This window comes from Zosterops lateralis (assembly GCF_965231275.1).
Source record: "Zosterops lateralis genome assembly, chromosome: 28".
NCBI lineage: Eukaryota > Metazoa > Chordata > Aves > Passeriformes > Zosteropidae > Zosterops > Zosterops lateralis.
The window spans coordinates 4,665,861-4,693,255 of NC_139788.1; the positions used below are offsets into that span (position 1 = coordinate 4,665,861).

Here is a 27,395-nt window from a genome sequence, read left to right on the forward strand (position 1 = left end):
CAGCGCCCTGCACAGGCTTTCAGTCCAGAGACAGATCCTTCATCCTGGAGAAAGATGCTTCATCCCGGAGAGAGATGCTCCTTCATCCCGGAGAGAGATGCTCCTTCATCCCGGAGAGAGATGCTCCTTCATCCCGGAGAGGGATCCTTTATCCCGGAGAGAGATGCTCCTTCATCCCGAGCCCATCTGGGCCTGCCCGCGCCCTCCTGCCAGCCCGCAGCGCCCGCCTCTGCCGCCAGGTGACATTGGGTGTCCCCAAGGACGCTCGCTGGAAGCACCGGGAGCCTTCGAGTGTCCCTGCTCGCTCATCAGAGCAGTCCCGACCTCCGGCAGGGTGGGAGGGGAGCGGTGCCGGCGGCTCGGGAGTCCCGGTCCCCTCCGCTGTGTCCCCGCGGGGATGGAGCCCGCTCCGCTGCCCGGGGATGGGGCAGGTGCGGCGGCCCCGAGCCCGCTCCGCTCCCGCCGGGGTTTGCAGGGGGCACCTCAGGGCTGCCCCGTGTCAGTCACAGTCCCACCGCTGTCCCCAGGGCTGGGGTCCCCTCCTGGGGGCTCACACGGGGAAGGGGCTCTGCCCAGGCCCTGAACCTGCTGCCTTCAGGAGGGAGCGACCCCAGACCCCAGACCGGGCTGGGGGTGCTGGCAGCACATTCCTCCATAAATACCCCCAGACCTGGCAAGATCCTCCAGAAAACCCAGACTCTGAAGGGTCCCCCAATGCCAGGGAGGTCCCCAGAACCTGCTGGGTCCCCCAAAATCATTGTGTGCCCCCAGTCTGCTGGTTCACTGCACCCCCTGGGCCCTGACCCTGCAGGGTCCTTCAGGCACCACAACCTCAGGGATGTCCTCCCCACCAAATTCCTCAGGGCACTCCAAGGTCCCCAGACCCTGCTGGGTCCCCTGGAGTGCCCCAATACCACAAGGTCCCCTATGGAACCCCAAATACCCCAAAGTCTCCCCTCATCAGAACCCTCTGGGGTCCCCAGACCCTGCTGGGTGCTCCCACCCCACGGAGTCCCCGAGACCCTGCAGGATCTCCCTCAAGGCACACTCAAGGATGCTTAAGCCCTTTCAGCCCACTGGGTCCCATCCCACTGGACCCCTCAGGCACCTCCAAGGTCCCCAGACCCAGCCATGTCCCCCAGACCTCCCCCACCCTGCAGGATCCCTCTGGGACCCTCAGATCCATTGGGTTCCAGCCCACTGGATTCCCCAGACGCTGCTGGGCCCCCCACCTCGTAGGGTCCCCTGGACCCCTCATATTTGGCAGAATTCAACTGTCCACCAGTTCCAAACCCAGCAGACTCCTCTAAAGGACCCCAGACCCCGCTGGGTTACCCCACACCAGGTGGTCCCCGGATCCTGCAGGGTCCCCAAGGCCCCTCACACTCACCAAGGTTCCCCCGACCCCAGGACTCCCAAACCCAGCAGGGGCCATCCCATCAGACTCCCCAGGACCCTCTGAATGACCCCAGGCCCTACTGGATCCCCCCACAGCAAAGGATCCCACCAGTGAGCCCCACAAAGTGTCCCTCCACTTTCAGAGCCCCCAAACTCCCCGGGACCCCACGGATCAAACCCCCTCAAGTACCCCAGACCCCTCCAGCTCCCCAAACCTCCCACGTCCCCACCATTCAGACTCCCCAAAACCCTTCATAGGAGTGGATCCCTCCCACCATGGCTTCCCCCAGATCTTGCAGCATCCCCCAGACCCACCTTCAGAACCCCCTGAGTGCCCACCCACCAAACCCCCCTCCCCGAGCAGCCCGGCCCCCCTGAGCCCCCCGGGAGCGGCCGTGGCTATGCGGAGCCGCGTGTGGCGGCGGGCAGGCGGCGCACGGGGGTCCCGGCGGCGGCCCCGCGGCTCCGTGCGGGGGCCCAGGGCACGCAGCTGCGGAGGGCGCGGGCGGCGGCCAGCAGAGCCCCGGGCCGGGGGCGCGGGCGGCGGCGCAGCCCCTTCTGCAGCCGCTGGCTCTGAGCCGCCAGCGCCAGCTGCGCCTGGGCCACTCCGGCCCCGAGGCGGCCCAGGGTCTCGGCTCGGGCGGCCAGGCGCAGCTCGGCGTGCAGCAGCGCGCAGTGAACCTGCCGCACCCGCCCCTCCAGCTCGGCCGCCGCCCTCCGCCGCCCCTCGGCCGCCACCAGCCTCCGCCGCGCCGCCGCCAGCTCCACCGGGCCCGGCCCGCCGCTCTTGCCGTCCGAGCTGACGCCGCCGCCGCCGCCGCCGCCGCCGCGGGACGGGCGCTGCGCGTCGCCGCCCGTGGGGCTCGGAGGGGCCGGTGCCGCCGCCGCCGCTGCAGCCATGGATGGGAGCGGGAGCGGCGGCGGAGGATGCGGCGGGGATATATAGCCCGGGGGCGGTGCTGGCGGCGGCGGCTCGGCCCCGACGGGGGCGGCTCCGGCACGGGCTCCGCACCGGCACGGGGGAAGGGGGTGGGGGACACGCGAGCGGCACCGGGCCGGGAATGGGCCGACACCGCACCGGCACCGGGCCCGGTATGGGCCGACACCGCACCGGCACCGGGCCGGGAATGGGCCGACACCGGGCCGGGTACGGGCCGACACCGCACCGGCACCGGGCCCCGCTACGGCACCGCTGCGGGCTCCATCCTGCACCGGGCTCGGTGCGGCCCCGGTGCCGGTCCGGTACAGCCCGGGCCCGGTATGGCACCGCCAGGGGGCCCGGCTCGGTACCGGTACCCGGCACAGGGCTCGGTACTGCTCGGCCCGGCACCGCCACGGTGACTTCAGTGGTGCTGGAAAAGCGCCCTCCCTTGGAGGGGCCGGTGGGAAATGCGGAGCTGGGCGCGGGTGGGATCACCGGGAAGCGCCGGGAAGGTCACCGGGCGGTCGCCGGGAAAGGCTGGACGGGGAGGGGCCGTGTCCGGGCTGTCCGGGGACAGGGGCGCCCGTGGCTCTGTGCCTGTCGCTGCCGCCGTCACTGCTGGCATTCCATCGCTGCCAGGTACCGATAGAGCCGGGAGGGGGCTGGCAGGGGAGGGGCTGCAGCGGGAGGGGCCGCTGCCCCCCAGAGCCCGGGTTTTGGGGTTCCTCCGGTGGGAGCGTCAGCCTCGGCGGCTGCATCGCCGTGTGCGTGCGTGGGGCTCACAGCGGAGCGGCAGAGACGGCAGAAACCAGGTGTCAAGGTTTCATCCCACCCCCGGACTGGAATAAAAGCCTAAACCAAAAACAAAACCCAGCCTAAATCTGTTTCAGGCAGAGCCACATCCAGGCCTTCGGTGGATGTCGCCCACGGGGCTGGTGACATTTTCGCTTTCCTTACCTTAGGAGGAAAAAAAAAAAACTCATCTCTTGTGCTTTGCATCACATTCCTGCTCCTGCCAGGCTGCCACACGTCTGCCAGGCACCGGAGCAGCGTCAGCGGCTGCTGCGTCACTGCCCCGGCCCCCGCTGCCGGCTCGTCCCTTCCCATCCCACCCCATCCCATCCCACCCCATCCCATCCCATCCCACCCCATCCCATCCCATCCCATCCCATCCCATCCCATCCCACCCCATCCCATCCCATCCCATCCCATCCCATCCCACCCCATCCCATCCCATCCCATCCCATCCCATCTCACCCCATCCCACCCCATCCCATCCCACCCCATCCCATCCCATCCCAACCCATCCCATCCCATCCCCCCGCCCGGGCTCGGAACGCGCCCCCGACACCCCCTGAAGCTCCTCAGGCTGTTTTCCAGCCTGTGGAGAAGCTGAAGTTCCCCTTGAGTGATCTGACACAAATGCTGCTCTGAAATGAGGTGTGGAAGTTGAGGGGCGCTGCTCCACCGTGGGGTTAAAGCTCTTTTCATGCTCCCTCTGCCCCCAGCCCAAAGAAACTGTAGGGACAGGCAGTAATTAAACAGAGCATCCTCCTCTCTCATTTTTTTTGCTCTGATTTGGCGGAACCCGGACCCCCAAGGGGAAAGGGCCGGGGCGTGTCCTGCCCTGAGCTTCCCCCGTTCCCCCAAAATGAAACCCCGGAACTGCAGAGGTTGGAGAGATCTCGGGAGGCGCCTGCTCCGTCATTACCTGCTCAGAAAATAATTGCTTTTTTGGGTCACCCCCCATGTCTGCGCTGCTTGGCGCCTTCCCAGCTCCAGCCCCTGCTCCGGGGTGAGAAAAGGACACAGGAAGGGGCAGCAGCTGTGCCTGGACATGAGTTTAAGAAATAAGAAGGTGAGCTGGGGACACGGGGCAGTGAGGCTGAGGATGAGCCCCGGAGCAGCCGTGTCCCCAGGCTGTCCCAGCACATCCCAGCCGCGAGCAGACAGCGCCTGGTAAATGCAAATAGTAGGAAAAGGCAAGAAATGCCCCTGCCCTGAGGCAAGGCACAGCCTGAGTCCCCAAACCCCTCCGGCACTGCGGGATTTCTGCTCGGGCTGTGGAGCTATTAATGATTTAGCAGAGGAGGCTGCAATTAGCAGCGCTCAGAATAAACTCCGGTGATGCAAAAGCCCGGTGAGAGCTTTGTGCTCCCTTTGTTCTCCCTTCCCTGGCAGCGCCCCCGCGCCGAGGCACCGGGCCCGGGATGGGACATGGGGATGGGACACCGGGATGGGACACCGGGAGGGGACACGGGGATGGGACACCGGGATGGGACACGGGGATGGGACACCAGGATGGAACAGGGGATGGGACACCGGGATGGGACACGGGGATGGGACATGGGGATGGGACAGGGGATGGGACAGGGGATGGGACACCGGGATGGGACACCGGGATGGGACATGGGGATGGGACACCGGGATGGGACACCGGGATGGGACACCGGGATGGGACATGGGGATGGGACACCGGGATGGGACACCGGGATGGGACACCGGGATGGGACACGGGGATGGGACACCGGGATGGGACACTGGGATGGGACACGGGGATGGGACAGGGGATGGGACACCAGGATGTGACCCCCCCCCTGCGTCCTGCGGGATTCCCCCGGGACATGGGGATTAGGGATGCAGGAGGACAGAGCTGAGGGATGTGCAGTGGTCTCTGTAAAGCCCCGCTCTGGGATGTGCTCCAGAAACACGGAGCCTTATTACAGGCAGCAATAATTAATGTCGGTGCCATCTCTCCCAGCCTCTCCCCAGGTTTGTTTTTTTCCCGGGTGTCCCAGTTACCAGGGCAGGAGGGACTCGGGGGCTGCTCTTTCATCCTGGCACAGTTTTAGGGAAGGAATCCTGCATCAGGATTTCAAGTTGAAGCCCCAGAACTGGTGGGCTGACCCAGCTCCCTGTCCCACCACCCCAGACCCAGCAATGCCACAGCGGTTTGGGACACGGTGACAGCTCAGCTGGGAGGTGATGGGGCACGGGAGGAACTCAGGGGCTGAGCAGTTCTGGGTTCAGAGGGTCAGATGTGCTGCTCAGCTCGTCCTGGGAGTGCCAGGCTCCACGGGACAGTGCCAGGAGAGATTTTGGGGCTGGATCTGTGCTCAAGGCACCTGGCAGAGGAGATGACACATTTCCAAGCCGTGCTGTGAGTTATCCACCAGTTGGGGAAACAGCACCAGCTGGACTCCAGTGCCAGAGGCCTGGGTGATGAAAACAGTCTTTGTGCCCTTTGGAGAAGGAATGAGTTTCTTTGCACTGGCACCATCCTTTAAACGGATTTCTCTCTCCTCTTTCCTCCTGGAAAATGGCAGCAGACTCTGCACAGCTGCCATTCCACCAGGCTCCTTCCCAGGGGGTTTCTTTCCTTTCCTCCAAACCTCCGACCCCCAGGAGTGAATCACCAACTCTTTGGGACAGGGACACTTCGGGACAGGGACCCTCGGGGATGGGAATACTCGGGGTGGGCACAGGGACCCTCGGGGAGGGGATCCTTCCTGGCAGGGATCCTTGGGACCAGGGCCTGGGGAACGAGGGCTGCTTTGGGACACAGACCCCCGGGGCAAACGCTCAGCTGCTCTGCCCGGCCCAGAGTTTGTGCCGGGTCTGTGCCCAGGGTCTGTTCCCGAGTCTGTTCCCTGGTCTGTTCCCTGGTCTATTCCCTGGTCTATTCCCGGGTCCGTTCCCGGGTCTATTCCCTGGTCTATCCCCTGGTCCATTCCCGGCTCTGTTCCCGTTCCCGGCCCCGGCCCGGAGCAGTTTCGCCCTCCGAGCTCTGCTGTCCCTCGGCGCGGCCCGTCGGGGTCACGTGGCGCACCTGGCCCAGGTGAGGCGGGGCCGGACGCGCTCCCGGCTCGCAGGTAACGAGAGCCCGGCCCGGCCCGACCCCGGCCCGGCACCAGCCCCGGGCACAGCCCCGGGCCGGCATCAGCTCCGGCATCAGCCCGGGGCTCGGCCTCGGCCCCGCCGCCGCCTCCCGGCGCTGCCCGGCCCGGCCCGGCTCGGGGGCAGCCGCAGGCCGCGGCCGGGGGCAGGGAGGGAGGGAGGGAGGGGGAGGAGGTCCGTCACCCCCACACCGGGGTCCCCACACCGGGATCCCCTCGGGCTCCGGGCTCCCCCCGCCCCGGCCCCTTCTCCCTCCCCGTGCTCCCGGCTCCCCCGGCACAGGGACCCCCGCGCTGCCCCCGCCACCGGCTGTTCTCCGTGTCCCCGCGCTGTCCCTTCCCGCCGATCCTGGCCCTGGGCACGGCTGGTGGCGGTCGGAGCTTTCCCGGGGGCTTCGGGTCTCCCTGGTCCCTGCTGGGCCCGGCTCTGATTCCCAGGGCTGGGAAACGAAGTGGGGGGCGCGGGGGGAGCCTGTGCAGGGCGGGACAGGCTGGGATGGGGCCGTTCCCTGCTGTTCCTGCTGCCAGCTTCTCCTCTCCCCAAAAACCCCTCGTCTGGAGGACATGGTGGGGCCCGAGGTAGGCAGAGGGGGCACTCTTTGGTGCCCGGGTGGGTCTCCCCTTTTCCTTCCCTTTCATTTGGGTCAAGCCTTGTTCGTGGTGCAGCCCTGGCTGTCAACTGGAACAGGGGCACAGGGAGCGTTTGGCAAGAGGCAGCTCCTTGGCCAGGTTGTTTATATCCCAAATGACTGAGAGAGAGGGAAGATGTTGGATCCCCAGGGGTGCACAGGGAGAGTGTTGGATCCCCAGGGGTGCACAGGGAGGGTGTTGGATCCCCAGGGATGCACAAGGAAGGTGTTGGGTCCCCAGGGGTGCACAGGGAGGATGTTGGATCCCCAGGGATGCACAGGGAGGATGTTGGATGCACAGGGATGCACAAGGAAGGTGTTGGGTCCCCAGGGATGCACAAGGAAGGTGTTGGATCCCCAGGGATGCATAAGGAAGGTGTTGGGTCCCCAGGGATGCATAAGGAAGGTGTTGGGTCCCCAGGGATGCACAAGGAAGGTGTTGGATCCCCAGGGATGCACAAGGAAGGTGTTGGGTCCCCAGGGATGCACAAGGAAGGTGTTGGGTCCCCAGGGGTGCACAGGGAGGATGTTGGATCCCCAGGGATGCACAAGGAAGGTGTTGGATCCCCAGGGGTGCACAGGGAGGGTGTTGGATCCCCAGGGATGCACAGGGAGGGTGTTGGATCCCCAGGGGTGCACAGGGGGGGTGTTGGATCCCCAGGGATGCACAGGGAGGATGTTGGATCCCCAGGGATGCACAAGGAAGGTGTTGGATCCCCAGGGGTGCACAGGGGGGGTGTTAGATCCCCAGGGATGCACAGGGAGGGTGTTGGATCCCCAGGGATGCACAGGGAGGATGTTGGATCCCCAGGGATGCACACAGAGAGTGTTGGATCCACATTTACTCTGGGCCAGCACCCAGTGCCAGCAGAGCAGTTGGGAACAGGAGCTTAACAGGTGAATTCCACCTCCTGGGAAGGCTCCTTAGGACGGTTCAGAGCTGTAGGAGCTTCCACAGAGTTCGGAGAGGCTGTATCAGTGTGTAAATCCTGTCCCCTGAATTTGGGAGACGTTCCCTTGTTGCCACCAGCAGCAGAGTGGTTATAGGAAATGGATGTGAGATTGTTCAGGAGAGTCACAACTGAACTGAGCTTTTTGAAAACTTTGCAGGGAAATCCCACCCTCTGAACAATGAAGATCTTAGACCCTGGCTAACTCAGTCGTGCAGAGCCTTAGTGCATCCTTCCTGGCTGCCCTGGAGCAGATGCTGAGGCTCTCTAGAGGGACCTTCTGCAGTCACTCACCTGTGAGAGAGCAGAGGAGAGCCCCAACCATTGTGTGAGTAACCCTTGGGTGTGGATTTTGGTCTGAGCATTTATTTATGGCTGAGGGGTTTGGTCCAGTCTGTTCCTGTGCTGGGGAAGCTGCTGTGTCCTGTCTGTGCTCCTGAGGAACTTTTCCATGTGGTCCAGAGGCCCCAGAAACGTGAGCTGTCTCTCTGACACCTGCTGGTCCTTTCCTTAGAGCTGAGATAATGCTCCTCTCTCTGTCCAAGATGCTCTGAAATTCCAGAATATTGTCTATTTCTATATAAAGGAGTGTTGCTGTGCAATGCAGATGTTGGGTCTCTCATTGAGGCCTTGGAATGGAAACATCCCAGTAAGCAGTTCCCAGTTCAGCTCAAATGTTTTAATTTCATTTCATGGGGTTTTTTTTTTTCAGTCTGTTTTTAAATTTTGAACTGCATTACAAAAATGAAGAAGTTGAGGGGAAAAAACCCCAACTTGTTCTGAAGTGAAAACAATCAAAACTCTCCAGTGATGCTGAGGTGAGGGAGCTCTGCCTGCCCAGCTCTGAAACTGGAGCATCTGGGCCTTTTTATTTTGAATGTGCAAAGGGAGCTCCCGGGATGAATTTTCATAAGGTAACAGAGCCAGAATATTCCTGGAAAGCAGTGGTGTAACTGCCTGGCTTTCAGTCAGGGCCTGTTTCTTGGAGGGGAAAATGTGACTGTTGGTTTAAAAACCAGGGGAAAAGAGGCAATGCTCTAACGAGGTCTGACAGATTTATTTATTCATGCTTGAGGTGCCCTATAGAAAGTCTATAGTAAGGCAACAACGACAGCCCTAAAACACTTAAGCTATGGCTGGGCACTCACTGCTTATTAATTACCCTAATTAGTATTTAAAAGGATCTCTTGGAGGTGAAAGCAGTGTTTGCCAAGAATCCTGGAAACCATGGAGAATTTTGGGACCCACTACAGCCTGGGATAAAGGCAGAGCAGCACAAGTGGAGAGTGACAGCCCTGACCTGACTTTCCTCACACCGCCCCGTGCTGAGCTTTAATAATAAAGAGATTAAAAATGGGGAGAATGAAGGTGCTGAAGTGTGAAGGTTGGCTCTGTGCAGATAGAACGTGACAGTGCACACTGTAACAGCACTTCCCTCCTGCTGCAGGGCTGGAGGAGCTGTGCTGGCACAGCTGAGCAGGGTCTGCCGTGGCATTTCTCTAGCAGGGTTTGTAAAGGTTTTGTTCCCGTGGGGAGGGATTTGAGACTGGCTCGTTGACAAGATCTTTTCCTTAATCCAGATGAAGACATTGGGTTTTCATAGGGAAGTCTTTGACATCACCCGACCTTAGCATGACTGGCAAAAATCATTAGTGTTGGTAATGCTGTCGTTGCTAAATCCTTTAAATTGAAATAGCAGCAAATAACGTGGAGTTGGAATTGGCAGCTTGCATAATGATGGATTGCTTGTCATCTCCTCCTGGGCACGATGTGTTTTGAAATGGATAAGTGCTGTCAGGGCCCAGCCTAATCCTAAGGAATGCAAGACAAAGGGAAGTTGTTTAAAAAAAGATACTTTCCCTTTGGAGCCTGTCAGTGGCTCCACCTCCAGCTGTGCTGCTCCTTTATTGCTCTGGAGCTGACTCCTCTTCCAACTGCGTGGAGGAAACTCTTCTGAAGGTTACAGGGATTCTGATGCCTGAAAACAGCCCTTTTAAAGCATCTCTCTTCTGATTTGAGCATCGACCCAAAGGAAGCGGCAAAGCCTGGGTGGTGGGAGAGCCCGGGAACGCTGGCCCTGGGAGAGAACAGCGTGAGTCCTGGTGCCAGATATTCCCATAAATCACTGGAACGTTGCCTTTGGGAATGTCTGGCCGTCAGATCCCTGTGTGCTGGCCGAGGTGGGGCTGGGATGGGTGGATGGCTGTGATCTGAGCCCCGTGTGTCCCGCAGGTGCCGCAGAGCCGAGCCATGCTGGGCCGGAGCAGCCCCGGGCAGAGGGAGGCCGTGCCCCTGCGGACCCGGGCCAGGGACACGGATGTCAGCCTGGAGGTGCTCAGTGGCTCCACGCCCGAGGTCAAGGCCGGCCGCAGCAGAGCCCAGCAGATGAGGGACAGGAAAGGGCGCAAGGCCGAGCTCAAGGACTCCAACGGCCGCGAGGCAGAGACCGTCACCTTCATCTCTGGGACTGCAGAGGCTCCCCCAAACCAGAGCTTTTGCTGCTCCTCGCTGTCTCAGGCCTGGAACACGTACAAGGCCGTTTTCTGTTGCATAGTGACGTGTGGGGGCTGCTTCCAGGACTGCAGTGTCTGCATTCCCTATCCGGGGCCTGCTGAGACCTCCACGGATGACGGGAAGAATGGAGACTACAACGGGCGGCTGCCAAACAGCCCCACCAACTCCTCTCCTGCTGAGAAGAACGGGAACCAGATCAAAAAGTCCAGCATGGGCAGCAGTTTCAGTTACCCAGATGTGAAGCTGAAGGGCATCCCTGTCTATCCAAACAGGAACCCAAATCACCACCTGGAATCTGATTCCTGCTGCAAGGAGCTGCTGGAGAAGCCCTTCAGGAACAGCATAGAGAAGCCACCTCTCCCCAGCAGCCACCGGAGCTCGGAGGAGTATTACTCCTTCCACGAGTCTGACGTGGACATCAGCGAGCTGAACGGCTCCATGTCCAGCCGCCAGATCGACGTGCTCATCTTCAAGAAGCTCACGGAGCTCTTCAGCGTCCACCAGATCGACGAGCTGGCCAAGTGCACCTCGGACACCGTCTTCCTGGAGAAGACCAACAAGATCTCGGACCTCATCAACAGCATCACTCAGGACTACAACCTGGACGAGCAGGACGCCGAGTGCCGGCTGGTGAGGGGCATCATCCGCATCAGCACCCGCAAGAGCCGGGTGCGGCCACACATCCCCCTCCCGGGCAGCCAGAGCCACCAGGACAAGTCCAGCCGGGGCAACGCGCCTGACAGTGGGAACGAGACCATGCTGGAGTCCATGGTCATCAGCCAGGATGGTACGTGGGGCTCCCTGGGCATCCCTGGGTTGTTTTACCAAAGGCACATTGATGTGGGGCTGGAGTGGGGCTGGAAGCTCCTGTCCTGGAAGTTCCTGTCCCCAGTTGAGCTCGTTCTCCTGGGATTGGTGTGAGTGGAGGTCCTTATGGAGAGCTCTACTTCTCACCCTCCCTGTGCTGTGTCTTTCTTGAGCCTGTCTTTCCTTGCCCATGAGGTTTGTTGCTGAGTAATTGATGGGTTTGTGCTGCTGGTGCTGCTGCCTGTGCTCATCTAAGGGAGGCAGAAAAACTGTGAGTCAAACTGAACTGGTAGGACCAGACAAGCTGCTTGTGCCAGAGGATGTCCAGTTACTCAGCTGGCTCTCTCCCATGTGCTGCCTGGCTAATGCCACCCTTAGACTCCAGTGACAGCGTGTCCTCAGAGCCCACACCTCCTCCACACAGTGAATATTCCTGCAAAGAGGAGGGAAGGGCTGTTCCACAGCACCAGTGCCTCCTGCTTCATCCTCCTTGTGGGAGCAGCCTCAAGTGTCTGAGCTCCAGAGCAAGTTCTAACAGAGTTTGTTGTAGAAAAACCTTGAAAAGCTGAGTGTGGGGGACAAGGAGATATCCAGAAGTAGCAGAGGAAACCGTGTGGGTGTTGTGCTTCCCAGATTAGCAGAGAAAGGCTGCTCCTGGGATTTGAGGACACACAGCTCAGACTACCCAGGCAATGGGAAGAATCAGACTGTGCCTCTCCTGTTCCCTGAGGGTGCTTCCTGACAGAGACCCTTCATGCTGAGTCATCCCTCACATCCTCCTGCACTGTCTGAGGCCCTGTTGTTTTCCCTTGCAGAGCTGGCCGTGCAGATATCGGAGGAGACGCCGGCGGATGTGATGGCCAGGAACATGAGGAGGCACAGCAGTGCAGGTAACACACCTGCCTGGGCCACAGGGGTGCCCTGAGCCTCCCCTGCCTCCTGTCCTCACCCTCCACAAGGGCTGGGCTGACCCTACTCCTCAGGTTCCCCTCAGTTCTCCTGGGCTTTGGGAGTGATGGAGCTCGGACACTCCTTGGGGTGGTGGATCTTTTTGAAAAGGGGTGAAATCCAAGAGTGGCATGTTCCCTGTCCCTGCACAGGGCCTGACCAGAGAGCTTTCAGTCTCTCTGCCTTGACAAAGTTTGGGGCTGTGTTTGGGGTGTGACTGACGGAGGTCACAGCTGGGTGAGACTGGGAACAAAAGGAACTGTGCAAAAGGGAAGCAGGCAAGAGTGACGGGCTGCCCCGAGCTCTGATCCTCCCAAAGAGCAGCCCAGGGCTAAAAGACAAGTTTCCTCCTGCACAACAGCTCTGTCTTGGGAGATGGCTGCAGTGCAGGCAGGGCTGTTCCCTGTCGTGGCTTTGTGTGGCTTTCTCCTCCCTCATGGTACACAAAGGCTCCTGTGGCAGCTCCTTCCCCACTGCCAGGCTGCTGTGCTCCCCCTGGGCTAATGGCTCTTCTCTTTCCTCCCCAAGGCTCTCCGACCAGCAGAGATTCCTCTTTCCAGGACACAGAGACTGACTCATCTGGGGCACCTCTGCTCCAGGTGTACTGTTAAAGGACCCAAGCAACAGCAGGGAGACATTCCCAGGCTTTGCTGCAGCCACAATCCTCCTCTTTCCATGTGGAGTGTGCTGTGCCACCTTTGATTTTTTTTTTCCCAGTCCACCATGATCCTTATTGAAGCCAGATTCCTCCTGCTGTCTGAATTTCACTGGATATTTTGGTTTCTTTGGACAATCAAGGAAGCAAACTGCAGAGCTAATGAACTTGGGAGGTGGAATGTGTGCCCAGGGAGGAGAAGATGGACAAGGAAGTAGCAGATAACTTTTTGCCTGTGTGATTTCTGTAAATCACATTTAGCTCCAGCAGCCTCAGTGGCTCAGCCCTTTCCCTGCTTTGAGGACCTGTTGTACAGTTCCTGCTTCCTGGAGTTGCCCAAGTGAACTTGGATGGGGAATAACTATGTGGTGTCTCTGTGCTGGTGCTGATGTTGAGGTGCAGGCTGAGATCTTGCTTTGTGGGGACCCAAATCTCTCTGTGGGGACCCAAATCCCTATTTAAAGTGCCTGTGTTGGTGCCACAAACCCAAAGTCTTCTACCCATGGTGTTTCCAGTAGGCAGATCTGCCTTTCCCTTCTGACCCTTGGTGTCATCTCCTGCTGCCTTGTGAGGAGAAGGTTCAGGTTTATGGGGTTCATTTAATTTTTGGCCTCTTGGCTTCACTCCTGAGACAGTGCCAGTGCTGGGATGGCTGCTGGGCTGCCCTGCATGAGCAGACCATGGGGATCAGCTCTGCCAGCCTGCCGTGGATCCTCTGCCAAGCCCTTTCTGTTTCCCCTGGGAGAGCCTGGAGCAGGGTTGTGCCAGGTGAGGGGAACACTTGATTCACTCCTGACTTTCTGTGGTTCAGAACTGAGCTGTTTGACTGTTCCACTAGAAAATCCCTTAAAAGTGGTTTGCTGTGAGAGGAAAGGCTCCTGAGAGTGTCTGCAGAGGGTTTGTGGGGCACTGCTGGTCCCTTCCTTGCCCTGGGGGCAGTCAGCACCTTGGCTTCCCTTTGCTCCCCTGGGGCAGGCAGTGAGCCAGGAGATGGGCACTGCTGTCCCCAGGGCACTGCTGTCCCCAGGGCACAGGGCCAGGTGACCTTGGGGGCTGCAGCAGGAGGAAGCTGCATCTGTGCTGTGGCCACTTGGTTGTTTATCACGAAGTAAACACATCAAGCCGTGGGACTTGTTTGGAGATTTGGGTGCCCTTGGACGTGAACAGAAAAGGCTTAATTGAATTTACCAGCCATAGGATAAACACACCCACTGGATTTTGGGGAGAGGGAAGCCCAAATAGGCCCTGGGCTTTGGTGTGGACCAGGGTTTTGTGCCTCAGTTGGACTGGAATGTGCCTTAGTTGAAATGAAATGTGCCTTAGTTGAAATGAAATGTGCCTCTGTTTTATAGCCTGGGATTGCTCTTCAGAGGTTTGGGCAGGGAGGAAGGATTTAATTCCTCTCAAGAGCTCTCAGGCTTCTTTAAAAGGCCAAAACTCTTTGAAATGGACAGTTCCAGTCCCTGTTTTTTTAACCCACTGGCTTTTTTCAGTTTGTGCTTTTAGAAATCAGGGCCATTACTGAGACCACACCTGAAGACACTGACAGAGGGAGAGATTTCGAGGATAAAGGGAAGAGACTGAGCCTTGCATTTGGCTTCCCCTCCCTGCTTTGTGTTTAAAGCTGTTGGTTTACGAGAAATCGAATTTATACAAGGAAAAGACTTGAAGCAAGGCCAGGCTGGGACTCCCAGGGGAGCTGTGTGAGGTCACCTCCTTCCCAGTGCTGCCCATCCTGAGGGACCCGCTTGGCTTCTGCTTCTCATAGTTTGTACATTGTTACTTGGAGAAGTTTCCTCCGAGCTGTGCACTGGGGTGTCCCATGGGTCACACTGACACGGCTCTGTGGGCTGTGCTTTGGAGACAAGGGCTGAGCTGCACTTGCTATGAGCTGCAGTCGCTGGTTCTGAGCAAATACACATTTTTAGTGTCTAGTCTGGGCATGGAGCGTGACTGTGCATGGATTAAACTAGCAATAAAACCCCCAAGCCCCCCAAAAACTCACTAAGACAAAGACTCTCGACTTGATGGTCCCTGAAGCTGGTTCACCTGTGGTGTCTTGTGGGATTCTTTTACACTCATTGGCCTTAAATGTTCTGGTTTGATCTTTTTTATAAAGTAAAAGTTGTGCTCTTTACCTGTGCTGTGACTTTTACATTCCTGTTTTCATCAGCTTGGGGATCCTGGGCTGGGGGTTGCATAGAGGGTGGCTGATTCCTGCTGTCCCAGGTGGACGAAGACATTTTCATCCATTTGGCAGCTGCAGAGGGATCCTGAATGCCAGGCTGGTGTCTGGATGCAAATGAAGGAGCCTCTGGGGAAGTGTTTGTTGACAGCAGGGAAACCTGGACCTTCCCTGGGTGGTGATGCTGGAACTGAGCTCTGGAAAAGCTGAGCCTGGGGGGAGAATTCCCATGTTGTCCCTGTGATGTCACCAGCTCTTGGTAGCAAATGTGGGGTTTGCTCTGCAGGATCAGCTCAGGGATGGAGGGTGGCCCAGCCTCTGACCCTGTGACTTGAAGGACCAGTTCTGCACTTTCCAATTTCAGGGCAGGTGCCTGGGGGGGTTTCCCTCTGGTGCACAGGACCAGGATGTGTTTCTTGGGAGGATTTCAGGGCCATGAACAGGTAAATGCTGCCTCCTCTCAGCTGGGAAGGGTCTCTGGGGGTTTTTTGTGTGTCTGGAGCCCTCAGACCAGCAGGGTGGGGCCTGTCAGCCCAGTTGTGTTCAGCAGCTTCCCTTTGGGGTTTCCTTGCTCACATCCACACATGGAATGAATCCCTGGGGGCTTTGTCTGCAGGAAGTTTTTGCTGTGGATGGAGCTGTCTTGGCTCTTGCTGGAGTGGTTTTTGCTCTGAGCATTAGTGTTGAGTGTTCTGCTGAGCGATCTCAGCAGGTTGCCCAAGTGGAGATCTCACAAACATGGGAGCCTTTACCTGGCCATGCAGCTGTGGAGGTGTTCTGTCTCACAGGTGTTTCCTCCTGGGAGCCTGACTCAGCACCTGGCTTCTCCAGAAGACATTGTTTGGTTTTATTTGGCTTGGTTTTGCCAGGGGAGTCTCCAGAGACTCCCACTTTGTGGGTCCTTGCTGTGCTGTGACCTCAGAGGGATCCTGTCCTGCCCAGCCCGAGCTGTCCCACTGCCCACAGACCTGGGGTCCAGTTAAGGAAGCTCAGGAGCCCTGCAGGGAATGGCTGCAGGAGTGTTAGAGAAATTCCTCTCCACATCCTGAGCTGCTGAATTATTTATTTCAGTGTGGCTTAGACATTAGGAAGCAGATGGATGGACCCTAATTCCTCACAGCCTGGCCATTGCAGTAACAGAGCAGCTGAGGCTCCTCCTAAAACTACACAGTAACATCCAATACTCACTGTTCTGTTCCCTTCCTTCGTGTTTTGCTGTTCCATTGCTCTTCCCAAAGCAGTCCTGGAGTCTGGGATATTTCCCAAATGCTCTGAGCTGCAATATTGATTAATAAAAGCTACGCCAGGAGCTGTGTTAAGGAAAAAAATCCAAATGACTGGGGAAAGCTTTACCCTCTAGAAAGCTCTCTGCAGAGGCCTTGCTTTTACAGGTGGGGAGGGCCCCTGGGCAGGTGAGGAGCTCTCAGCTCTGCCCTCCAGCTGGTGGCAGCACCAAAACGGCTTCTCCAGGTGACCCGACACAGGCGTGGAATGACAAAAGGACCTTTGTGACCTGTCCCTGCCCAGACCTCCCGGTCTGCTGGGGCTCGGCCACCACCACCAGGATGTGTTTGCAGGGTCTGGATCCCTGGGGGTGCTCAGCCTGTCCCTGCCGTGGGCACAAGGACAAGGCCCCACTCTGGTCTGCAGGGGCTCAGACTGAGCTGGGGCTTTGCTCTCCTTAAGCCTTGAGCAGCTGCTGGGAGCCAGCAGGGTTTGTCCCAGGGGAAGCTGCCTTAGGAAGCACAAGGCTGCTCCCAATTCCCTTTGGCCTGGGGACAGTGGTGGCTGGGGGTGTTTGCAGAGGACAAGGCCACCAGTGAAACACCTTCTGTTCCGCTGGCCCAGGGGGTGAAGTCCAGGGGCAGCTCTGGGATCAGCTACGGTTCACAAACACAGCCCGGGCATTCACCTCCTCCTGGGGTCAGGGCAGCAGGGGTGGATGGCCCCATTCTCCCAGTGACACTTCCAAAAACACTCCCCTAGCTTCCCTGAGGTTCCTGTTCTCCATCTGCTTTCAGCTGCCAGGGGAACCAGCAAACTTGGGATGTCCCAGTTATTACCCTAAACACTGGCGTGGCTCACACCACTGCAGGGCTCACACTGCACTGAACCCACAGTGGCTGAGGACAGGAGAGCCCCAGGACCCCCTGGGATCTGCTCCCACCCTGCTGCCAGGCCCAGGAACTACCAGGCCAGGCTCAGGTTCTGGTATGGGATACAGGGCTGAGGAGGAAACGGGGAAAAAAACAAAGCCACAGGTTGGGCTTGGGGTGGTGCTGTGGACTCTGCTGGTTTGTGGCCAGGCTGGTGCCTGCCCTTGCTTGTCCCTGAGGAGGGGCTGGCAGTGGGATGTGGATTCTGCTGCAGGTGTCCCAGCTCCAGCACCTGCAGGGAGCAGCAGCAGCACTGACAGAGCTGAGAATGGGGTGAAGCTCATCACACTCCAGAGCAGCTCTGCCCTCCCAGCTCACGTGTCCCACAAACCAGGGCTCAGTGCACACAGACAGGCAGCTGATTTTGGGGCTAAAACCTTCAAATCCAGCACAGTCCAGCTTTTTTTATGAAAACAGGAGATGCTGCTCTTCTATCAGGACCAAAGCAGGGACAGGCAGGTGTGTGCAGGGCAAAGGCAGGTGTGTGCAGGTGAAGGCAGGTGTGTGCAGGTGATTTGTAAGACAAACAGCCAGGAAGATCCGGGCCAGAGCACTCCAAAGGCAGCTGCCTTGATCTGAGTCCTTGCTCACCCTCAAGGTCACTGCCTGTAAAACTGAGAGACTTCATGCAAACAGAGCTCTGCTGCTCCAAAAACAACCCCACCAGGCCAGGTGCTGCGCCGGGCTGGACTTTGCCCAAAGAGGATTTTCAGCCGTTTGTGCCCATCCCTCAGGGAGGAGGTGGGAATGTCTGGGAGAGGCAGAGGGAAGAGCCATAGCAGCAGGGATCTGGATAGAGCCCAGGATTTCCTGACACTCTCCTTGTTAGCTCGGCATAAAGGAGACCTGGGGCAAGGGTGGCTTCCTGGTGTGGTCACGTCCTGCTCTGTGGAGACCAGAGCCTGGAGCAGCCTCCCTGGGGCAGTCCTAGGGGTTTAAACTGGGAATGAGCTCAGCAGCTCCTGAGCAAGACAGAGCTCTCACTGCCAGTTCCTGAGGGAGGGAGAGACCATCAGGTCAGAACTGGGAGCAGGAGGGGTATTCACAGGCAGCTCTGCAGAGAGCACAGCACCCCCTGGCTCCCTTCCCTTCTCGCTCCCAGCCTGGATCCCACATCCCTTCTTGCCAGAGAAACCACACGCTCTGCCTGAGACGTTCCACTTGTTCTCCTTTATGTTGCACTGCAGTTTGAACAAAGATATGAACATGCAGAGTGATGCCACTCGTCAGCAGGAGCTCACACAACGCCAGGGGAGAGAGGCTCTGGGAAAGGCAGGAGACACTCCCAGCAACAACAGCATCCCCAAAGCCCCCCCTGCTCATCCTCATCCTCTCCCACCCACAGGCACAGACTCTGGAGCCTCTCCGTGCTCTAGGACAGCAGGCTGAGCTCTCCAGCTGTGCTGGCAGCCCTGCAGTGCTCCAGCTGTCCCACTGCTGGCACAAACAGGAGCAGCAGCAAGGAGAAGCAGGGTCTGTCTCCACTGCAATACCTGTGCTTTTAAACTGCTGTTTTCCCTTCCTAGGAAGGCAGAAGATTTATTTTACAAAACAAACTGACCCTTGTTTTCACAGGAGAGCAGGAGGGAGTAGAACTCAGGAGTTCCTGTGCCCATGGCAGAGAGCAGGTGAGCAGCTCCGAGCAGCCCAGAGAAGTGAAGCAATACCTTAAGGATTTATCCCAAAACCTCTCAGGTCTGGCTCTCTCAGCCCTAACAGCCTTTTTTGCTCTAAGCCCTCCTTCTCTCCTCACTGCCTTTGGGAATTGTGGCAGATGGCTCTGTCTGGAGCTGCTCTGGGGCCCTGCCTTCTGCTGCACAGGACACTGAGGGTGATTTTGCACAGGTGCCTCCACAGCTAGCTCGGGTGGGGGATGCTGAAGTTTTACTTGCCCAGGGTGAGGAATATCCAACCATACAAATCCTGCCCCATTCAAAGGGCTGACTGAAAGAGGGGGAGGGAAGGGGGAGAGCTCAGTTGAATTTAGCCTTTGAAAAGTCCATTTCTGGATGCTGTTCCATGAACCTGCAAGGAAAACAAAGACAAGAGTTTGGGTGAGTCAGCAGGAGGCAAACAGCTCTGTTTGGGGAGGGAAGGATTTCTGCTTCCTGCACTGTGGGGTTTTGCTGCGACCCCATGGCCTGCACAGCAGGGAGAGTTCTGCTGAGCTTGGGACACATTCCCTGGACTTCCCCTACAAACACCTTTTCCTCAGGTCAGTGGGAGCAGCATTCCTGCCAGCCCAGCAGGTCAGCAAGTCCAGACACATGGGAGTTGTTAATGATCAAACACACTGTTACCCCAGGGCTGGACACGTAGCAGCCACGATTGATTCTGGGGCAGAGGGGAGATGGTGAAAGCAGATTAGGGCTGGAGCTCCAGCCTGACAGCTTCACTGGGAATATGGGGAATATCCCCAGTGCTCTGACAGGAGAAACTCAGGGAGGCATCTGGTTTCAAACCAGGTCTGATTTTCAAATGTACTGCAGCCCCGGCAGAGGGAATCACAGAATGGTATGGGTTGGAAGAGACCTTAAAGATCATCTTGTTCCAACCCCCTGCCATGCACAGGGACACCTCCCAGGGACTATCGGGACTCAGGTTGCCACATCAGGAAGTTCTGAGGGCAGTGCTCTGTGCCCAGGAGTGCCCAGGGCACACAGAGGCTTCTCTGCTCTGCTCCCCAAGGGACACAACACATCACAGCTCTGTGGAGGATCACACCAGGTGCAAGTAAGGGCAGCTTGGTCTCCTCTGTGCTCCCATCTCAGGGTTTCCCCTGGATCACCCCCACAGCGTTCCCACCTTCCCCTCCCAGGGCCATCTGTGCTGTGAGGATCACAGCCTTGTCTGGCAGCCAGGAGAGCTCCACTGGCAGACAGCAGCACTCACATGGGTGTCACTGAGTCTCCTTTGCCCTGGACTTCCTAGGGCAAAGTCTGAACTTCTCTCCATCCTCTGCCAGCCAAACTTCCAGGGCACAAACAGGTGACCCTGCCACTGAGGTGTCCTGCACGTGGCCTCCCGGGAGCAGAGGGTACCTCCCATCCCACAGATTTGCCAGGGAAGCCTGGTCCCTGCTCTGCTCAAACCCCACTCAGCTCCACAGAGAAGCTCCTGGCACTACAGACAGAGCCAAGGGGAATGAGGAGTCAGGTCAGCCACAGCAATCCTTCACCCAGAGATAAGGTGTGAGGTGCTCTTGCTGAAGAAGCTGCATGACCCAGAATTGCCTCCACACCTTCCCAAATGGCCTTGGGAGTTCCTGGAGTCATTTCCCTGCCACAGTGCCTTTATGCCAAACAGGGCAATAAAAAAGCCATAAAAGTGGCTTGGGGAAAACTGTCTGGGGGCAGGTGGAGGGAGGGAGGGGTGATTAGCTGGCTACTGAGGGAGATTAGGTAAACCAATCAACACCATGTTAAAAGTTCAGCAGAAATGGCACCTCCAGATCTAAATGTGCCTTCTGGACCTGAAATCAGCAGATTAAGACAATTCCAGAGCTAGGTTATTCCCAGATTTTTCCCACTAGGCTTTCTACCCCCACAGGCATTTACAGATACTGGTGGTGCCAACAATGCAATGACTGTGCAGACCTGTGCATGGCCAGGACTGAAAGCCAAGCTGCTCTCTGTTCCCTTATTTGTGCCAGAGAGGAGGAGGAGAAGGCACTTGGGAAGGCAAAGCCATGCAAAGGAATGAGCTGTACCCACTTTTTCAAGATATCCTGCTTCTTCTGCTCATCAGAGGTGGGCAGGCCCATGGATTTCTGTCGCTGGTCATACATCATCTTCTCCACCATGCTGCGAGTTTCACTGTCCAGGTCTGACAACTGAAAGCAAGATCCCAATTGGAACAACTCTGGGCTCAACTGAGATCATTTCTGAGCAGGCTCCATCCCATAAAACAGAAGAATTCTTACCTTTGAATTCTCTGGATTAATTTTCTTGGTGTTGATTTCTGGATCTGTGGAGACCAGTTTGTTCCACCATTCCATTTTGTTGATCTAGAGGACAAGGAAGCAAAACCAGTTTATCTTTCTTGGACTTGTTCTAGGGTTTTTAAATCTCAGTCACAGGGAAGAAAAAAAAATGGAATCAAGCTTTATTTGACAGTTTTCTAAATATCAGTAAAATCTGAACTTAGATAAAGGCTATTTTTGTTTTCAAGCTTTTTAGGCAGACTCAATTTTCACAGCTGGGAGATCTGAGGAAATGTCAGATGTCCTGTTTGGCATGACATAAATGGGATTACAACAAACCACCTGGGGAGGCCCAGAGGGGACACAAGAAAGGACATAAGGTGGTCTGTCCCTGGATTTTCATGTCACTAACAGATGCCCAAACACACTAAAGGACAACATTAAAATGACTGATTTCCTTCCAGCTTTCCCTGACCTGCTGAGAAATACACTGAATATCCTGGAAGAGGATTAGGCTGAGGATGGGGGAACTTAAATACCCCACTGGCAGTGGCATCACTGACCCTGTACCCAGGACAACCAAGGTGGTGCTGCTCCAGCTGAGAGCCCAGAAGAGGCAGCCAGGCCTGAATCCTGCCCAGCCCACCCTGCTTTACCTTCTCCAGGTGCACGGTGACCGTTTTGCCATCCTCAATGAGCCAGGAGCTCTCCTCCACCTTGACCTCGTTGAAGAGCTCCCCATCAATGACAGGGGGGTGGCCCTTGAGGCCGACCTTGAGGCGGCGTCTCTGGATATCCACCACCACGTCCTTGCCCTTCAGCCTGAAGCTCACCTTGAAGGGCACAGCCAGCTGCAGCAAAAAGGATCAGATCTGAGGGGCTGGGCAGGGAAATTCCTCCTTCCCCTCCCATGCTGCTGTCCCAAGCCTTTCTGCCTTGGTTTCACCAGAGCCAGACAGAGCAGAGACTCTTCCTTAAGGTACTGAGTGAGCAGGATGTGAAAGGAAGGGACCATAAAAACGGAAGCAGATTTTAGTGCCTGGTTAAAACAAGACCAAAATTTGGCAAACTGCAGCTCCTGTGAATGTTACTTGGTTACCAAGCTCTCTCCCAGCTATTGACACATTGCTGTTTCCAACAAACTTCCAGAGGCAACTGAGACACGGGGAATTGGTTTCATCTCTTACCAGCACCTGCTCTTATTCCCTGTCTCAGATCCTGGTCATAGAGCACTACTTACATCCAATTCTGACAGAGTCTGTGTCCATCTGTAATTTGGAAGGTCAGCTCCATTGCCAGAGTTGGGTTTAAGTTTTCCTTTATCCTTCTCATCTTCTTCTTCATCATCTGTTCCCTAAACAATTCAAGTGTAAAAAAAGAAGCTTCTCCAGTTTCCATTGTAACAACAGCTCTTAGGTTTTATAAGGATTGCAGGTCAGTTGATTGTGTTTTATACCCACTTAAATTCAGCTCCATAATTATTAGCTGCTTCTGATAAAACATGACTACAAGAAAAAAAACCAAAAGCCCTCTCTATTGGCACATTTAGGAATTGTGTATTTTTAATGCCGAATTTTCTAATTTGTATTTTCAGAGTGTTTATTTTGAACAGGGCTTGGAGCAACCTGGTGTAGTGGAAGGTGCCCATGGCAGAGGGTGGAATGAGATGAGCTTTGAGGTCCCTTCCAACCCAAACCATTTTATGATTCTGAAGTATGTCCAGGAGAGTTTTACCTGTTTGTTGGAATCTGAAGATTCACCTTCCTCCTCCGAGGGTTTCACTGGGACACTGTTACCCTGCCCCTGTGCCTCTTTTTTCTGTTTGGAAAGAGAAGAGCAGGAACATGCTCAGCCAAGAGCTGGCACTTTGTGTCACTTCCTGAGCTGGCACTAGGTGGCCTCAGCCTTTCAGCTCCAGCTGAAGAGCACCACTCACTGCATCCCACTTTGGAAACAGGGAGTTTTCAACCCTTAGAAAGTGCCAGGAAAGAGGTACTGAAGGGGAAGATTCCCTTTGTGCTCCCAATTGGACAAAGAACAAGCCTGAGCCCTTCAAACCCCTCACAGCCCCAGGGAGGACGGACAGACACGCCTCTCACCTGGTTGATTTCGAGCTGCAGCCTCTCTGCCTCCTCATCTGTGAGCTCTTTGATGCGTGGCTCACTGGCCTGGTCCCGGTCCCTGTCCCTGTCCCGGGCCAGGCGGGCGGCACGCTCGGCCCTCTCGCGCCGCTCGGCCTCCAGCCGCGCCTTCTTCTCCTTGCGCTCCTTCTGCGCCAGCTTGTTGTGGTGGCTGAAGGCCTCTGTGATCAGCTGGGGGACAAAACAACATCCATTTTACAACTAAACCCCGCCAGCTCCATCTCCTGAGGAGCACAGGAGAATCTGTTGAGTCACTCGGGTGTTGGGAATTTTCCCGTCACCTTCACTCGGTTTTTCGGACTGAAAATGCAGAGATTTTTCAACTCAAAAAAACAAGAGGAGGAAGTGAAAAGGGAGAGGAAAAGGAGAAAATTGGAAATATTTAAATGTAGTCCTTCCTAGTTACACAGGGAGTATGTTTCCAGGAGATAACAATGAAATAAAAATCCTTCACTTATTTTGTCCTTTGTGCAATTCCAGCAGGATGAGCTGATGCTCAACCCAGCCCTCTGAAGATACTCCATACCTCCAGAACAGCTGGACACACCAGATTCAACTTTTTTACCTACTTCTGACCTTTCCCACACCTGGGGCTTTTTTCCAGATAGAGCCTCAGTGCCATGATTTAGAGGAGAAATGCTCGAAAGACTCCCGTGTTTTCACACTGAGGGGTGAGTTCCTCTGTAAATAATTTGTTTCAGCCTCGCTCCCAATTCTCCAGAGGTTGTTGTGACTCTGGGAGGCAAAATCCCAAGGTCTCTGATGTCAAGGGCTGCATGCTCAGCGGGAAAAATGAGTACACAGGCAGGGAGCCAGAGGATTGCCCCAGGGTCGATAAGGCATGGGGTGCTGTGCAGAGTAGCACGTAGGTGAGCTGAGGTCTGCCCCAGAAAACAACAGACAGATCCTCAGAAAGGAATCAGAGGGGGAAAATCTATTTATTTATATTTCCCCAGAGGTTCAGGTTGGGGAGGAAATCCAGAACCTTTTCCAAGCAAACTGTAGTTTGTAAGCAAGCACTGAGTGTTTCTGCTTTGCTCTACAACCAAGGTTTGTTTACACTCTGGACTCCAGTGTCTCCTGGAGTACAGAAGACAAGATGTGCATCCCCCAGGATGTCCCAGCCTGTTCCCAACCTGATGATCCATGGTGAGGAAGTTATCTTCAGTGCCTGACCTTGTCCGTGTCACTGCCCACACCTCCCTCACCACACACCACCAGCCTGCTGAAATGGCACCCAAAAAATCCAGTGACTTTCCCACCCTCTCCTTTCTCTTTCATGCCAAGGGCTCAGCAGGACTGGGGAAGCAGCTCTTTCCCCATTTGTTGTGGCTCCCATGGTGTCAGAGCACTTTTCCAGGAGGCCATAAAGCATTGTGACAGATGCCACCACCCCAGGGCACAGACCCTTTTCTTTCACAGGCACAGATTTGCCAAGGACAGCAGCCAAGGCACCTCTGAATTACCACCCAGGTGGGACCACACAGCCTCCAGGAATGGGGGAGATTTGCTCTCTGCTCTGAGAAAAATGACAGTAGGGTTCATCTTTCTTACTTTTAGGGAATCACAGGATGTTTTGGATTGAAAGGACTTTAAAGCCTCTCCATTTCCACCAAGGACTCCCTGCAGAGGAGGGGATGCTCCATCCAGGCAGCCCAGCCAAGGGGCAGCTGCATGTGCAGAGCTGTGGACTTTGTGCTTTTCCTGAGCTGAACAAACAAGGTGATAGGGGGTTATCACCTGCTGTGTCACCGTTCAGTCACTGTGTCTGGCAGGTTTGCTTTCCAAACTAGCCTTTGGCCAGAGCCTGGCAAGAAACCTGCACTGAGCTACCAACTGAGCAGGGAACTGTGTGCTCCTCACCCCTGACAGGGGCAGCTCTGGGTTTCCTTCCCTCAGGAACTGCTGGGGCCCAGGTGCACCCAGATGCTGGGAGCTGTTCAAGCAGGGGACCCTTGGCATGGCACAGACACGGGTGGGATGGAAGGGACAGGAGTTAAAGGCCTGGAGGATTCACTTTTTACCTTCTCTGCTACTCCGTCCTCTCCCCCGGTGAAGAAATCCGTCTTCCTCCTCAGGAAGCTGAAGAAGGTGTTGACGAGCTGGGGAACAGGGAGAGGGAGGAGAGAGAGGGAGCAGTGAGCCCAGGTCACTCCGAGTCACCTCGTGTCTCTGGAGCAGCCTTTATCCTTTGTCCTCCCTATCTGTGGCTGTGGCAGCACTGCCCTGGGCTCAGCCCCGTGCCCAGAGAGCACCGTGGGGACACCCAGCCCTGGACTCCAGCCTGCAGGGGCAGGTTGTGTGCTTTGCTTCCAGAAAGGCAGCAGCTCATCCTCAGCTCCTGCTCCCACACCCCAGGTTGTTATCTGAGGTAGGAATGGATTTATGCATGCACACATACCTATACCCCATATACATATATACATATATATATATACGTATGTATGTATATACACACATGGCATATTTCGTTTCTCTGCACACCCAAAAGCATGCAAACTCCTTATTTTTACAGCTGCCAGGGATCACCAGTGAATGAACCAGCACCTCCAAACCCCCTCTGGAAACCCACATTCCTCTTGAACTTGGCTGATCTTTATTTCCCAGGAATCCTGGACCATGGAGATTCCAGTCAAGAGGCTTTGCCACAACACGAGGGGCTGTTACAGGAGCGTTTTTTAAAGGTTATTTGTGAACGGGATGTGGGTGGGATGTTCCCACACCCTCCAGCCTTGCTGCAGGTCAGCAGGTGGATCCCGGAGCCCCCGGGCAGAGGGATCTGGGTGGGATCGGGGTGGGTGAGCAGATCCCCGAGCACGAGGGGACCCCACAATCACGGCCAGCCCTCACGGGGTTGTGCTGGGAGGGTGACCGGGGGACCTCGATGCTGCCCCGTGGTGCTTTGCCCCGCTGTGACCCACCGCCGGCAGTGCCCGCGCACCGGGAGCCCTCCGGGCGGGCCGGGGGCACCGGGGCCGGGCCGCGAGGCCACGGGGAGGCCACCTCACTAACACCACAGCAGTTAACGAGGGGCCCAGCGCTGCCGGGGGCCGTTATCGCCGCTCCGGGAGCAGCGCACGTGCGGCCCCTGCTCCACGTGCCGGGGCGGGGCCCGAGGAGGCCGGGCCGCTCCTCGCTCGCTCCTCCGCTCCTGCCCCGCCCTCCCCGCTCCCGATGCCGGCGGCGCTACCTCGCGCACGCCGCCCTGGTGCTGCTGGGCCATGGCGAGCAGCATCCCGTCGAAGCGGTCCTCCTGCTCCGCCGCCTCCTCCGCGCTCAGCCCCATCCCGCCGCCGCTGCCGCACCGGGCCGCCGCCGGAACCGGAACTGGCGTCCGCGGAAGCGCGAGCCCCTCCCCACCCGCCAATCCCAGCGCGCCCCCGCGCCGCTCTCTTCGCTGATTGGTCATAAGGGCTGTCAATCTTTCGAGGAAGGGCGGGCCGCGCGTCGCGGCGGGGTTGTTATGGCGACGGGCGGTACGGGCCGCGGGTCCCGGGCCCGGCCCCTCCTGGTGGGGGCTGAGAGCGAGAAGGTTCACCCAAGCCTCCTTTTCTCCGGGCCGAGCTCCCTCCTGGCGCTCCAGCCCCTTCCCCAGCTCCGTCCCCTGCCCTGGACACGCTCAGTGTCTCTCTTGCAGCGGGGGGGCCCGAGCTGGTCCCAGGGTTCCCTCAGCGGTGCCACTGAACAATCATTGCCCACTTTGGCTCATGTTCAGCTGCTGTCGACCAGCACCTCTGGGTCCTTTCCATTGGGAAAATATGGGAATTTTGGCCTTTTTTCCCTTGATCTTCTCTCATTGTGCAAATGGCAGCATTTTCCCTTTCCCAGCGCTGTGTTTTCTCTGAGAGACACGACCCCTGGGCCATCACAGCCTGCCCGTTTGCCAGGCTCCTCTTCCTCCACCACAACAAGAGGCTCTCGAGCAAGGCCGAGCAAACAGCTGCTGATAACACAACTTCCAGGTTGCTGCTGCCAAGGCCGGGCCACCAGGGCCGTTGAACGCCAGGCCCAGACGAGCTCCCGTGTTTGTCTGTGAACCCTGGCAGCGACACCTGCTCCGCGGGGCCTTGGTGCCATGGTACAGCCTGGGCTAATGATTCTGTTTATCCTGTTTGGGTAATCCTGATAAGGCCACACGGCCCCGCCCGCTCCGATTCATTGAGAAAACGGCCGTTGACCGCGCCGGGAACTCGCCTGGCCCGGCCAATGAGCCCAGCGACAACGGGGTTGGTCGGCTGGTTTTAATGAGGGCCGCTTAATCAGGGCGGTCAA

General features: G+C 57.2%; 3 protein-coding genes across 5 annotated transcripts; 1 reads left to right on the top strand and 2 right to left on the bottom strand.

The window, feature by feature from the left end:
- Positions 1 to 483: 483 nt before the first annotated feature.
- TRNP1 (TMF1 regulated nuclear protein 1) lies at positions 484 to 2,298 on the bottom strand (the record flags this gene model as incomplete). Its single annotated transcript, XM_083879354.1, has 1 exon — positions 484 to 2,298. One exon carries the CDS (start codon positions 2,296 to 2,298, stop codon positions 1,798 to 1,800), a length of 501 nt encoding a protein of 166 aa, XP_083735480.1. The 3' UTR covers positions 484 to 1,797.
- Positions 2,299 to 6,128: 3,830 nt separating this feature from the next.
- KDF1 (keratinocyte differentiation factor 1) lies at positions 6,129 to 14,843 on the top strand. Of its 3 annotated transcripts, none has more exons than XM_083879515.1 (5): positions 6,129 to 6,158; positions 7,956 to 8,123; positions 10,028 to 11,096; positions 11,932 to 12,006; positions 12,593 to 14,843. In XM_083879515.1, exons 3-5 carry the CDS (start codon positions 10,046 to 10,048, stop codon positions 12,673 to 12,675), a joined length of 1,209 nt encoding a protein of 402 aa, XP_083735641.1. In that variant the 5' UTR covers positions 6,129 to 6,158; positions 7,956 to 8,123; positions 10,028 to 10,045; the 3' UTR covers positions 12,676 to 14,843. The 3 variants fall into 3 exon arrangements, with proteins under 3 accessions (XP_083735641.1, XP_083735639.1, XP_083735640.1); XM_083879513.1 differs by having other exon boundaries at positions 6,140 to 6,192; XM_083879514.1 differs by lacking the exon at positions 6,129 to 6,158 and adding an exon at positions 6,682 to 6,795.
- Positions 14,844 to 18,211: 3,368 nt separating this feature from the next.
- NUDC (nuclear distribution C, dynein complex regulator) lies at positions 18,212 to 26,448 on the bottom strand. Its single transcript, XM_083879335.1, has 9 exons — positions 26,314 to 26,448; positions 25,148 to 25,225; positions 23,082 to 23,294; positions 22,717 to 22,800; positions 22,223 to 22,336; positions 21,639 to 21,833; positions 20,983 to 21,066; positions 20,774 to 20,892; positions 18,212 to 19,085 (listed from the first exon to the last, which is right to left on the bottom strand). Exons 1-9 carry the CDS (start codon positions 26,407 to 26,409, stop codon positions 19,034 to 19,036), a joined length of 1,035 nt encoding a protein of 344 aa, XP_083735461.1. The 5' UTR covers positions 26,410 to 26,448; the 3' UTR covers positions 18,212 to 19,033.
- Between the last annotated feature and the right edge of the window lie 947 nt (positions 26,449 to 27,395).

What these genes read in the sequence shown, in the direction of transcription:
- KDF1 (XM_083879515.1), top strand. Translation starts at nt 10,046, where the DNA reads ATGCTGGGCCGGAGCAGCCCCGGGCAGAGGGAGGCCGTGCCCCTGCGG. An exon ending in CATGGTCATCAGCCAGGATG is followed by an intron (nt 11,097 to 11,931) that starts GTACGTGGGGCT and finishes TTTCCCTTGCAG; the next exon opens with AGCTGGCCGTGCAGATATCG. An exon ending in GAGGAGGCACAGCAGTGCAG is followed by an intron (nt 12,007 to 12,592) that starts GTAACACACCTG and finishes TTCCTCCCCAAG; the next exon opens with GCTCTCCGACCAGCAGAGAT.
- NUDC (XM_083879335.1), bottom strand. Translation starts at nt 26,409, where the DNA reads ATGGGGCTGAGCGCGGAGGAGGCGGCGGAGCAGGAGGACCGCTTCGAC. An exon ending in ACCAGGGCGGCGTGCGCGAG is followed by an intron (nt 25,226 to 26,313) that starts GTAGCGCCGCCG and finishes CCTGTTCCCCAG; the next exon opens with CTCGTCAACACCTTCTTCAG. An exon ending in TGCAGCTCGAAATCAACCAG is followed by an intron (nt 22,801 to 23,081) that starts GTGAGAGGCGTG and finishes CTTTCCAAACAG; the next exon opens with AAAAAAGAGGCACAGGGGCA.